Source organism: Camelina sativa, chromosome 3 (genome assembly GCF_000633955.1).
Source record: "Camelina sativa cultivar DH55 chromosome 3, Cs, whole genome shotgun sequence".
In the NCBI taxonomy this organism is placed as follows: Eukaryota; Viridiplantae; Streptophyta; class Magnoliopsida; order Brassicales; family Brassicaceae; genus Camelina; species Camelina sativa.
This window is the reverse complement of record NC_025687.1, coordinates 21,236,352-21,250,715: the sequence shown is the minus strand read 5'-3', so window position 1 is coordinate 21,250,715 and position 14,364 is coordinate 21,236,352. Positions and strand designations below refer to the sequence as shown.

Sequence of the window (14,364 nt, the reverse complement as noted above, 5' to 3'; positions counted from 1 at the left end):
TATAACAATATCGTTGTCATTGAAAGAGTTTAGACAATAATAAAGTGAAGTGGAAATATAGTAAAAGTTCAGAATACTGTTAATTAGAATCAAACCCCCATGATCAGCCGCCTCAATGTTATTTCAGAAACATCATATTCTCAATATAGTTTGGAAAGATGAAAAATTCAGAAGGGTAATGTCCATCTTGACCCATCAATACCTTGTCTTGAATTCCTTCGATTTCAATTCTCCTAACACTCTCTTCCTCCAGATTATAGTAGGAAACATAGAATGGACAGGTAGAACGACTTGACGCACACAAAATTTCACCCGTATCAGTTACTCTTCTAGCCTCAAAGGTGGTATATGGAAAAACAAAGTTTTGCTTCGACCATACCACTTTTTTGGTGTCATCAAGAACCCATAGCTGAGCAAGACCAGTGTGAGGAAAAAGCACTAGGACACCTAATTTTCCCTTATTGTTTATTAGACACAAAAGGTCGACATATATTTTTATTTCTATAAAACTAAATTTCTCAGACCTAACATCAAAACATACTATCATAGAATTAGAATGTTTGTAATATAAAACGCCATTGGTGCATAGCGCATTGCTCATTTGCTCATTTTCCGAGGATAATGCGGAAACGAACACTCAATCTTTCTCCAGGACAGTTCTCCTCCAGTTCCTAGAGTCAAAACTTGATGCTCTTTGGAGGATGTTATGCACAAAACCTTGAATACTCTCTCGATAGGATCATACCCGAGAAACCTTTTCGAATGACTATCCGACACTCCCAACTTAGGTAAAGGTATCTGCTGACCCGTGCAAGGGTTCCAAATCATAGAAACCCTATTCTTTCCATTTAACCTCCTCTTCCTATGGTCCAGATAGATAAATCCATGAACACATTGAAAACTTCGCATGCACCAATTTCCAGAAAAACCGATATGATAGTCAGTTGCTACAACACTAATTTTGTTCCCATCAAAATTTCGAGGCTGAGGGGATAGCAAGAGGTGACACTTGCTGCCACATCTGAAGGTGAACAAAAGACGCGGCCGAGCCAATGACCTGGTGAGGAAAGATTCCGCGAAATCCCGACTTCGAAGTATGGACGACCATTGCTTTGACACTAAGCGACATATTCCGATGGAATTTGTAGGTAATCTTGAGAGTATCTCGATGATGACATCGGTGGGAAGCGTCTCTATTACATAAGTTGAGTCCGATGATTTTGTGTAGCGTCGGATGCGTTTATGGTGAAGCTGAATCGTTCTTCTGTCTGTTCATGGCGTCTTTTACTCAACAAATTTTGGTCGATGAATACAGTTTTACTTGAGCAAACTAGGTTTAATGGTTATAGAAAAAATATTAAGATATACAGTATAGCTTTTTATAATGTTTCCTATTATATAATTTTTTATTTTCGCATTTCACCAAATGATTTTTTTCATTTTTTAGGGCTTTTACGGGAGGAGACTAGGTTTAGTTGTTATAGAAAAAATATTAATATATACAATTTTAGAATTTTTTCTTATTTAAATCAGTTTTTATTTTTGCATTTCATCAAATGAATTTTTTAGGGCTGTTACCGTAATCTGTTTTAAATATCGAATGACTTTAATTAATGAATGAGAAATTAGACAAAATTCAATGAAAAAAATAACATTTTTTATTAGATAGAATTAAATGGAAAAAACAAAGATTTTAAAGAACAGGAAAAAAAAAATCAAAGAAAACCAAGAATTTTTTTTATTAGACAAAATTAATTAAATGAAAAAAAAAACAAAGAAATTAAAAGGAAAAAACAGAAATTAGAGAAACAAATTACAAAAGAAGAACCAAATAATGATATATAAAGTACAAATCAGCCGAAAGAGCTACAACAGTTGACTGAACCACAAAGACAAATCTTGTTGCCTTTGTAAAGCCTCTCATCTTCTCCAATACGCTCAACAAAAGAAACTCCACAGTGGTATGTTAACTCTGTCATCGGAGGAATATGCTTCATCGCAAAAAACCCAATGCGAACATACGTATCAGATTTAATAGGCTGCCAGAAAACATTAGGCTTACAGCTGTGATTCATGAATCGAGCAACATTCCCTTTTTCTTTGGCGCTTAACAAGACTTGCGTCGTCATATTGAAAACTTCAGGGACACTTTCCCATACATCTTCACACACAAGCTCAGGTTCGTAGTTCCACTTAAACCTCATATATAACCGAGATGAGTCGAACACGAAGTTATCATTTTCTTGTACTTCTTCATTTGTCTTCCTCACACCAGCAAACTCACAGATGAAGGTCCCAGCTCGGATTGGATCCCAAGAACGTACACCCCAACCACACTTTCTTGTCTTGAACACTTCCATGTGCAGCTTCAAACCGTTTTGAACTAATCGGTTTTTACAGCCGTTGGGGCATGAACAATATTCACCGCATTCGTAAATCAATGGTTTACGACAAACCAAAATGGAGTTATGGTACGGTAACTCGCCACCGTTTCTTTTCACGCACATGCATCTTTGATGAAAGGATAGTTGACCTTGAAAATTCTGGAACCCAATGTTGAGAAATTAATCGGTTTAATATTGGGTTAAAGTATAATTGGTATCTTGTAAATACACAATTTATAAATTAACCACAAATATATAAGCCAACTAAATAAAACACTCTTATATTTATTTGTAAATCACTCACAATACAAAGTTTATAACTTATAGTAAAAACACTCAAATCTCACACCACTCGTTATTTTTCCAAACCTCACACACTCTCTTATTTATATGTTGCTTAGTATTGCAACTTCTCTTTATTATATTGGATGCTATGGGATGATTTGCTCTCGCTTGATCTCTCTCTATTTATAGGAAGCTTGCAGCCCACTTTTGTTGACAAACATAACAACCACCACTTCTTATTTCAACAATAGAAGCACCGTCCTATTTAATTACCTTCTCTTTTTGACTTTCAGTAAATCTTTGTAGCACATGTGAAAGTGATGATGAATTACTTTTAACACTCCCCCTCATTATCAACTTTCCTTGTGCGTGTAGTCATTCCAAGTAACATTCGAAATCCGATAACCTTAGATGCAGATAAGCTTTTTGTAAAGATGTCTGCAACCTGATCTTGTGTCTTGATTGGTTTCATGACAATATCTCCTTGAAGTACCTTTTCTCGCAAGAAATGATAATGTACCTCCACATGTTTTGTTCGAGCATGAAAAACAGGATTTTCGGCTAAACGAACTGCTGACAGGTTGTCACAGTGTAATGGAACTCCATCTTCTATCGGTTGGTTTAAATCTTTCATGAGTTGAGTCAACCAAGCACATTCTTGTGTTGCCATTGCTCCTGCTCTATATTCTGCTTCTGTGGTTGAAAGAGAAACGGTAGGTTGTCTCTTACTGCACCATGATATAGCTCCAGAACCAAGGTTAAATACATATCCAGTAGTTGACCTCCGAGTGTCATGATCTCCAGCATAGTCAGCATCGCAATAACCATTGAGCTTACTTTGTACTCCTTTCTTGTAAAGGAGTCCCCAATCAATCGTGCCTTTGATATATCTCAAGATTCTTTTAACTGCTTCAAGGTGTGGTTTCTTCGGTTTCTGCATGAACCTGCTAACAACGCCTACAGCGAAAGTTATGTCGGGTCTAGAAAGAGTAAGATAGATAAGACTACCTACGATTTGTCGATACATTGTTGTATCATCCAAGTCTTTTCCATCATAGGCACACAACTTCAAATTTGGCTCCATTGGTGTAGTGATTGGTTTACACTCAGCTAACCCAAACTTCTGAATGAGATCTCTTGCATATTTCTGTTGACCAAGAAATATGCCGTCTTTTGTTCTTTCAACTTCCAATCCTAGGAAGTGATTTAATTCACCAAGTTCTTTCATTTGAAATCGAACAAACAAGTTTTCCCTTGTCCTTTGAATCTCGCCCGTGTCATCTCCGGTGATGATTATATCATCGACATATACAAGAATAATTGATAATTTTTCTCCTTGAATCTTCACGAACAGACTCGAATCTGATGGGGCAACATGATAACCACTTTGGACTAAAAACTCCGCAATCTTCCCGTACCATGCTCTAGGCGCCTGCTTTAAACCATACAAAGCCTTCTTTAATTTGCACACATACTCTGGTTTTTCGTGATTTACGAATCCTTGGGGTTGATCAATATAAATTTCACGATCAAGTTCTCCATTTAGAAAAGCGTTCTTCACATCCATCTGCCATAAATTCCATGACTTACTTGCGGCTAGTGCTAGTAGCACACGAACTGTGGTTATCTTTGCCACTGGACTAAATGTCTCATCATAGTCTATACCATACTCTTGAGAAAATCCACGTACAACTAATCGGGCCTTGTATCGTTCGATTGTACCGTCTGGAAGAGTTTTCAGCTTGTAAACCCATTTGCAGGATATTGGTTTAACACCTTCCGGTTTAGGCACTAAATTCCAAGTTTGATTTTGTTTTAGTGCCAAAATTTCTTCTTCCATAGCTTTTCTCCATTCTGGATTCCTTGACGCTTCTTCGAATGTAGTTGGCTCTTTAACTTCAGCATACGCAGCATTTATGTACTTTGGATTTTTACGTCTTTCTCTTATAGACCTTCGTAGTTGAGGTTGTACTGGCTCCACTTGTTGTTCTTCTTGTTGAGTGGTCTCCACTTCATTTGGTGTTTCATGAACACCTGTTTTCCAAGGGCTTCTTGACTTGGATCCAACGTTCGATTGAGGTGACGGTAACTGTTCTTCTGTGTCTTCATTGCCAGGAGACGATTCTAGTTGTAACTTCGTTTGTAATTTTTCTTGCAACTCATGCGTATCTGGTAAAGCTACCTTGTTTGCCCACCACGAAGATGCCTCATCGAATACAACATTTCGTGAGACATATATCTTGTTTGTATTGGGATCACAACATCTCCAGCCTTTCTTTTGTTCGTCGTATCCCACAAAAATGCAGCGAATGGCCTTCTTGTCAAATTTACTGCGATCTTCATCGGCAATAAAAACATAGCACACACATCCAAATACTCGAAAGTAACTGACCGTTGGTTTCACATCATATAACTTCTGAAATGGTGAAACAAACTCCAATCTTGGTTGTGGCAGCCTATTGGTGATATAAACACCCGTCTTCATGCATTCTGCCCAAAATCTTGTATCAACGTTCTTAGCGTGCAGAAGACTTCGACAAATTTCTGCGAGGTGGCGATTCTTTCTTTCGGCTACTCCATTTTGTTGTGGAGTTTTTGCACAAGTGAGTTGTCTCCGAATATTAACCTCCTTAAGGTAGTTGTTAAACTCGTTTGAAGTGTATTCTCCTCCATTATCAGTGCGTAGGCACTTGATCGTTTTACCGAGCTCACGTTCTACTGTGGTCTTGAATTCTTTAAATTTTTCTAAAGCCTCATCTTTATGCTTTAGAAAATAAACCCATACGTATCTTGAAAAATCATCAATAAAGGTTATCAAATATTGATAACCACGTGTTGATGGTTGTTTGATTTTTCCCAGCAAATCTGAATGAACCAGCTCCAACGGCTCCTTAGCTTTAAAATTTGAATCCTTGTAAGGCAATTGATGTGCCTTACCATATTGGCATCCTGCGCACACAATCTCATGGTTCATCTCAAGTTGTGGGAGTCCCTTCAACATCGACTTCTGCATCATAATCTTTAATTTGCTGTAATTGACATGTCCGAGTCGTGCATGCCACAAGTCGCCAGTGTCACTTCTCCTCGTTTTTTCAACATAGGCTTCTTCTGCTGACATCACATAAATAGCCCTCATTTTTGGTCCTTCTATGAACGGTGTGCCAATAATTTTTAATTCTCGATACACCTTCACATCTTCTGGACCAAACAGTACGTAGTTGCCTGCACTTGTGAGTTGGGGTACGGATAACAGGTTCTTCTTCATTCCTGGGACATGGTAAACATTTCGAAGTTGAATTTCTTCATGTCCATTCTTTTGTGGTAGATTTGTCTCACCAACATGGGCTATTGGCAATTGTGTGTTATCAGCTGTTATAATAACACGATCTCCATTGTATTTTGTGATGTTCACTAATTTTGACACATCTCCTGTCATATGATTTGAACACCCAGAGTCAACGATCCAATCATTTTTGTAGTCGACTGAGTGATCGCATACAGCGGTGAGTGCAAATTCTTTTATTGAGTCTTCCTCTCTTCCATCATCAAGATCCACTTCCTCCGCAAAGAAAGAAGTTTCAAACTCCCAATCTTCTTCTCCATGTCCTTCATTCTTTGAACTTGTGGCAGCATTTCCTTCAACTTTCTTTGACCAACAATTTCTTGCATAATGTCCCTTCTTGCCACAATGGTAACATGCATCACTTTCATTATTATTTTGTTGCCATCGATTCTGACCACCTTGATTATTTTGAGCTCCTCGAGCTCCCCCTGATTGGAAACTTCTCTCATGGTTTCCTTGAGCATCTCGTTCTTGTCCGTTGAATCTCCCGGTACCACGTCCGCGTCCTCGACCGCGACCTCGACCACGTCCTCGACCACGACCATAACCATAACCTTGGTCATTTCTCTTATTGGTGAATAAAGCTGTCTCTTCACCATTGGTTGGTCGGCTAAGTGTGGGTTTATCTAGATCCTCCTCATTCATTAGCAAATTCTCTAGATCTGCTAAAGTTGGCTCGGTAGCCCAGCCCCGAGTTGCCGTAATAATACTCTTGTATTCTGGCTTCAGACCATGAATGATAATTCTTTTCATTCTTGTCTGAGTAATAGAATTTTCAGGATCTAGTTTAGAAATCTCATCACAAAGAGACTTCACTTTTGAAAAATATTGACTCACGGTCATATTCTTCTGGGAGATAGACAAAAGCTCATTCTCAAGCCTTTGTAATTTTGCGTCATTCTTCTTCGCAAAGATTGCCGTCAATATGTCCCAAGCTTCTTTTGGTGTTCGGGCATCTTTAATCCGTTGTAGAAAATCTTCTTCTACAGCCACGGTTAAAGCATACATGGCTTTACCAGCCTTGACCTTCCACTTCTTTAAGGCGTCATGATCACTCGTTGGTCTTTGAGGTGCAGCATCTTGTCGTACCGGTGTTGAGGTTGAGGTGTCGGAAGTTGTATCTGTGCTTCTTGCTTCTCTTGGTGGTGTCGTCTCAGCTCCGTTAACGATATCCCATAAATCTTGTCCGAGCAAATAAAACTTCATGCGAGTACTCCATGACCCATAATTGTTGTTATTGAGCTTCTCAATAGAGGTAGTAAAATCCGTCATGATTTTACCAAAAGCTTCCAAATAACAACTAAACAAATATATATTAGAGTTGGTCGGATCGACTTCGCTCTGATACCAAATGTTGAGAAATTAATCGGTTTAATATTGGGTTAAAGTATAATTGGTATCTTGTAAATACACAATTTATAAATTAACCACAAATATATAAGCCAACTAAATAAAACACTCTTATATTTATTTGTAAATCACTCACAATACAAAGTTTATAACTTATAGTAAAAACACTCAAATCTCACACCACTCGTTATTTTTCCAAACCTCACACACTCTCTTATTTATATGTTGCTTAGTATTGCAACTTCTCTTTATTATATTGGATGCTATGGGATGATTTGCTCTCGCTTGATCTCTCTCTATTTATAGGAAGCTTGCAGCCCACTTTTGTTGACAAACATAACAACCACCACTTCTTATTTCAACAATAGAAGCACCGTCCTATTTAATTACCTTCTCTTTTTGACTTTCAGTAAATCTTTGTAGCACATGTGAAAGTGATGATGAATTACTTTTAACACCCAAGTGCTTGGAGATCGATGTCTAAATCAAGCGTCATTCTTGAGTAATGCTGAGATGTGATGTATTCAAAATCTTCAGGAATAGCTTTGTCATTTTCATCTTCATCGTTAACCAGCGGGACTCGTAAAGCCTCCTTTCCAAAAGAAACATCTAGAAGTATAAAACCCTGCCTTTAATCAATCGGGTTGTGCATCCTCAAATCATCAGCTAATTTCCAGTTTGCATAACCAGAATTATGTTGGCCTGGTTTCCTCACCATTTTAAACTTAAACTCTTTACAGCCGCTTTTTCCTATCACAGAATATGTCTCAGAAACAAGATAAATCCCATCGTAGATGTATACCTTTCTAGTATCATCATTGGGGTCGCCTCTGCCTCGGATGACTCTAACTTCGTTTCCTATTCTTCTACTTGTATCTAGTGCCAGGTTCCCTCTTTCCATAGTCTGATCTTGAGGTAAACCGTTCTTATCCATTCCGCCATATCCAGAATAGATCAACCATTCAAGGTTCTCGGTTTCATCGTTGTACTGTCCTGATGTAACCACACTCGCTGCAAGAGGTTCTACTTCACCATCACTAGTCGTCATATAATCAATGCTGCTGACAGTTTGTTTGTGTAGTCCGACTAAGCACATTTCACCCCAGTAATAGAATATATCACCTACTTCTACTCCAAGAACAGGACCTGTCCTCCTTCTCCTATTAGTTTGCACCCCCATAGTCCTGCAATTAGCATATGCGGTTGTAAGGATGCCTTTCTGGAGGTTTAGTTGGCAAAATCTCTGCCTAACCGCATCAAACCGCATCAAAACAACCTCAACTATCGCGTGGTTTCCAGTTTCTCTCTCTGTTTCGGTTATCCCTGAATCAAAGTTTCTAGGAGAAAGAACCTTTTTCCTGTTGGGATCTTCTGTGTTTGGCTTCTTCGTCGGGGTCTTTTTCACGTTTTTGGAACCCTTTGGTCGACCACGTCCTTGTTTTACTGGAGCAGTACTTGACCCAACACCATATAAGTAGTTGTTGACGTCATCAGATGGTCCAACGGTTCATAGTGGTGTGACATCTAGAGGAGGAGGAAGGGCAGCTGTTGAAGCAATACTTAGCCCATCCCCCGCAGCATATGAGTAGTTGTTCAAATCATTAGAGTGTCGAATGGTTTGCACTGGTGCTACCATCAGAGGAAGATAGCCGACTGTTATGATGTGGGTTTCATCGTTACTTGGACCAGTACCATGACCAACATCTGCCTCAGAAGAACGCTTGTTCGAATCATCAAATGGATTAATGTTTGGAAGCCGTGAGACCACTAGAGGAGGATATGTTGATGATGTGTTTATGAGGTTATCCATTGCAAATCCTATCAATATACAAAAATAAGAAGTCATAGATTAGTGAAAATCAAACAAGTAGACAAGATATAGCGAGAGGTTTACAAAATAATGGTTGTGGATAACATTATACAAAGGTTTTGAATATTCCAAAAGTTAACTAAGAAACAAAAAAAACCGTGTTGAATTTTTTTAATAATGATAAAAGAATAAAGAAACAATTGTTTTTATGCAACACTAATAAATGAAAGAGTCCATTCATTCACTATAAACGCAAAGTTGATAATTATGGGAACCCTAAAATAATAATCAAGTATCTAGACAGACACTCGATGATGCTATTGAAACAAGGACACAACAATCAACATTTCACAAATAAATTTTAATCTCTCAAAGGCAACAAAGGTAAAATGTATTCGAGACTTGATTCAGAAAGTTTAAATTATTCTGAGTAAGCCACAAAAAAACGACTTGAAATGATGAATATAAAAAGTAAGGTGTTTGAAAGGAGTTTATAAAACTATTGTTTGACAATATTCAAACCACATAATTCAGTTGCATAACAATGTGTTCAGATCTGAATTCTGTTGTGATGATATCCCCTAGATTAAGAAGAACTCTTAATCAAATTGGAGTCTTCACAAACAACGAGACATAGAACATATCTTGTGTAGAATTATCATACATATATAATTTCAATTTTGACATCAACAAGAACAAAAACAAAAACACAAAAAATTATCTATTATATATGACGTTTCATCACGACACATTAATCATACAAATAATACAAAAAATTCATAACTTGAACATAAATTAAAGTCCGTATATATATAATCCTCAACAACAATTATAAATAAAACAATTAAATAGGGACACAGCAAAGGTACCTTAACAACCTGAGAAATGAGATTGAGGGTTTACAAAAACGAGTAGCAGAATAGGAGTAAGAAGAGGAAAATTATGAATGGAAAATGGTTTTGGGGTTTTTTTTTTCAGAAAATGGTTTTTGGTAATGTGAATGTGTCGTAGATAGAAAAATAATCCTCTATTTATAATCATTATATTCAATGGATTAATAGCCAAATCTCCATAGTAGAAATAAAGTTTTAGTCATTAAAAATCCTAGTTTTTTTTCATTATTCAGTGTATCTAAGACTACCCATTAATCTTTTGATACTTTTTGACAAAAAGAAATTAACATAAATGTGAAATATCTTTATTTCCTATTTGAAATATATTTTTCTACATATGTGTAGTTTATTCAACTATTTTAATTAAGAAAAAAAAGTTAAATAGTTTGAATACATGCACTCAAAAATATTGAACCATATATATTGAATGTTTGGTCATTTAAATTTGAATATGACTTTAGAAGATATTGTCATTTAAAATTATACTATATGAGAAATTTATTATTATCTTTGAATAATAAAAAAGAGTAGTGTACAAGGGCCTCATAGATAACAACGTCATTATGATTACAAAATACAGTATATCCAACATTACAGTTAAATTTTAAACATAAAATTAAAACGCAAACGAGAAGCAGGCGAGAAATGTCAGTAAGCCAAATACTCAAGTCATGTATGTAGAAAATTAAAACTTGCATTATAAATTAACAAAGCCCATGGTTCGATGTCCATGTCCAGTCATGTATGAATATGAAGCGCTTGTTGCAATTCTTCCCTGTGTTTATCATAACGCATACAAATCAATTAGGCTTACAAACATATATGATGAAGTTGTCGAATGGATGGATATATTTTGATATTTTGCTGCAACAAAAGTCAAAAAAATTAGGTAGAAAGCTTGGTCTGAGAACTGAACCAAGAATTATCTTTCTTTTGTCATTGACTGAATCACAACATTTCGAAGACAATTGGATATAAAAAACACATATCCTGATTGAGATTAGGAGATTTCTCCTACGAAAATTGGTCATAGACTCATAGAGATAATGTACTTTCTTCATAGGGTGCAAAAGAGATAACAAATGAACCTATAATAGTTTTGGATCTTGTTAGTAGATGTTTTTTTTCTATACTCATAATGGTGAGCATAACATGAAATTTTTCCAAAGAGAGTGCTCATTTTCATAAGTTCATAACTATATTTTAACGTTGAGAGTTACGCTCATATTTTTATAATTATCATTGGATAATATAAATAGTTAAATTAATTTGATTTTGGAAATCGATGAATTATAGCAAACTAACTAGATATATACATCTTGGTTTACGAAGCAAGATGCAATCATTGTCACCACCAATTATGTTAGTTCTTACTTCATATAGAGATTTATTATAGTTAACTAACTCCTTAAGGAGTTAAAAATGCTATAATAGTATATTTAATTACGTATATCTTTTTACCAGTGGAAGTAGGAGTCCTCAGCTACAACCGCCTGAGTCACAACATAACCAACCACATTAGATATTCTTGAAGACCCCATAATTTTCATGTTAATTAATTTTACTATATAGAAGTTCGATTAGATCCGACTGTATAGAAAACATATAACAAAACTAAAATTGATAAAGAAAAGGAATAATTGCAAGAAAAATGACTTGAGAATTTATAAATCTGTAAAACCAAAGACCAATCTGTAAAAAAATTATAATTAGACCTAAGACCTAAGATTGAGTATTCCCTTTTGAAGAAAAACGCTATCCTGAGAAGGACGTATATGAAAGCTATAGCAGAGGCACCGGAAAACAATGATCCTGCCTCAGTCACCCCAGATCCTCCCAGTACCATAACTGGGACAGCTCCAGCCCTGCGAAGACTAACTAAAATAAGAAGCCAACAAAAATAAAATACCTTAGTTTAAATAAATAAAAAAAAGTCCACAAAACTTAATCACATCTTCGTATAACAAAAATAAATAAATAAACAAACTAAAACAAAATATTAGTTCTTAAACATTTTTTTTTTGTTTACAATAATTACATTGCAATTTTAGGAAAAAACATTTAACCGAACAGAATAAATAGAAAAGAAAAAATATATATAACTACTGTTTAAGTTTGATAGAATCAATTTTATAAATGTTGAAGGATAAATTTGTTACTGTGTTACCTTAACTAGAATCAAAAGATGATGCTTAAGGACCAATGAGAAAGCTATCAAAACTGATTTTGTAACCCTAATGTCTAGTTGTTTAATAGCGTAGGTGTCGTAAAAAAAACTTAAGCATAGAGTATGTGTCTAGTTCTTTTTAGTTCATTAACATATGCTTAGGGGTGTCAAACGGGCATGCCCGCGCCCAAACGGACTGACCGTGACAGTCCCGTCTTTTCAGTGATCCGTCACGGACAGGTCCGCCACGGGCGGTGGGTGACATATCACTGCCCATGCCCGCTCCGCTTAGTTTTGCGGACTAACAGGCATATCCGCGGGCATCTTTTCTTCTCATCCGCGTTGGCCTGCTACTACAGATGTGGCATTCTCAGGAGGTAAAACAAGTGCTCTGCAAGTAGGACAAGTCGCTGTCGCTCCAACCTTTTTATCAAGGATTAAATGAGCTTTTCACAAAAACTACTTCAAGTTGGATTAAATGAGTCATAAACAAGTCACTATAAGCCAGCTAATCAAAGCTCAAAGCAGAATTTTAATCCTATGAGACGGAAGTGAAATCATGAACTATGAATGAAAGCACTACAGATATGGTACAAACAGAGTTCCTCAAAAAAATCCTTTTATACTCATGAAATATGTGTCTAATAAAAAATTCCTTTTAGCTGAACTAGAATTAATTAGGCTCTTAGATCCGCAGAAGAACTGTAAGAACACACAAAATAAGAAAATAAGAAGCTTAGAGATCATATAAACAAAATTCTGCAATCCAATGCCCAAAGGATTGAAACCAAAAAAGTTCTGCAATCCCAATGCCCAAAGAATCCAAACTGAAGCATATTAAGCAGATGGAAATGACAATGACAATAAACAAAACCTTGCAGTAAAACAAATTGGCCAAACATCTCATTACCAAATTCAAACAACCTAACATTCAATCTAAGTGCGTACTCTAAAAGACTAATCACATAATCGTATCGCTAATATATATACCATGTCAGATATAATCAACTAGTAAGAACATGATTTATACAACAACCTCTAATTTCTTCATTGCATTAAAGAAACAGAAACAAGAACAAAATCATAAATAGTATCTTAAACTTGCAGAGGAAGATAAGTTGGTAACAAACTAACACACAACATAATAATAACTGCAGTTAGATTCAATCCCAAGTTATCAATTTCTCTATTCCCAAAACAACACAGTCGAATCAAAATTACGATTCGCAAAACACAATGGCCTAAAACAACAAAAGTAGTATAAGAAAACCCGGATACCTAGAACAGACCGTGAATTAGAAATTTCAACATTCCACTCAAATCCAGTGAAACAAAACCACGATTTCGATTCCCAGGAAGAACAACAATACATCAATCCCATAACAAACAAAATCACAAACACATATTGAGAAGCAGCACTGAGACTTAAATTCGCAATTTCTATAACTCCTGCTGGTACAATTTGAAATCATCTGACCATAAAAATAAGTTGTAAATCTCTAATTACCTTGTTAGTTTCAGAAAATTGAGAAGAACATGATTACCCGATGTTCCATCGGTAGAGATGTCAAGAAGAAGATGAAATAATCATCTGACCATAAAAATCAGTTGTAAATCTCTACCGATGAAACATCCTTCATCTTCTTCTTCTGTTCTTCGTCTTCGTCTCCACAGATCGATGGACCATCGGGTAATCCGCAGACCCGCAATCCGCGACGGGCATGACCGCTTGAATCCGCCGACCAAACGGGTCCGGTCCGCTATGCCCGCGAAAATTTGGGCTTCAATGACTAGGCCCAAGCCCGCTCCGCTTGGCTTCTTATTAGGCTATGCGCGCGGGCTTCTGACCCGTTTTGACACCCCTACATATGCTCATCTATATTTTTGCAGCAACTTTTGCAAAAAAATTATTTTGGAAAAAATTAGCATTTAATGCACTGATTTTAATATTAGTTACCAAAAATTTTAAAATTAATTATAGATATGATTAAAAAAATAAAGAAATATATTATCTACCTCATTCAAACATAAATTTATAATTACTTTTCTTTTTTATTTCAATTTATATTTAAATTATTCTATAATATATTTAGTTGATAAAAATTGTGAATTTTTTCCTGCATATGATATAA

The 14,364-nt window shown here is 36.0% G+C and overlaps 1 protein-coding gene, 1 long non-coding RNA gene and 1 pseudogene across 2 annotated transcripts; all 3 read right to left on the bottom strand.

Moving 5' to 3' along the window:
- LOC109130716 (putative F-box protein At1g46984) lies at positions 119-1,276 on the bottom strand. The gene is given in 3 exon segments (XM_019240586.1): positions 119-607; positions 610-1,255; positions 1,257-1,276. Coding segments are annotated over 3 exon segments (1,155 nt in total).
- LOC104779167 lies at positions 1,854-9,172 on the bottom strand (annotated as a pseudogene).
- On the bottom strand, positions 11,597-13,584 carry LOC109132283. The gene is made up of 2 exons (XR_002037553.1): positions 13,511-13,584; positions 11,597-11,943 (listed from the first exon to the last, which is right to left on the bottom strand). It is a non-coding gene; the product is annotated as an uncharacterized LOC109132283 (long non-coding RNA).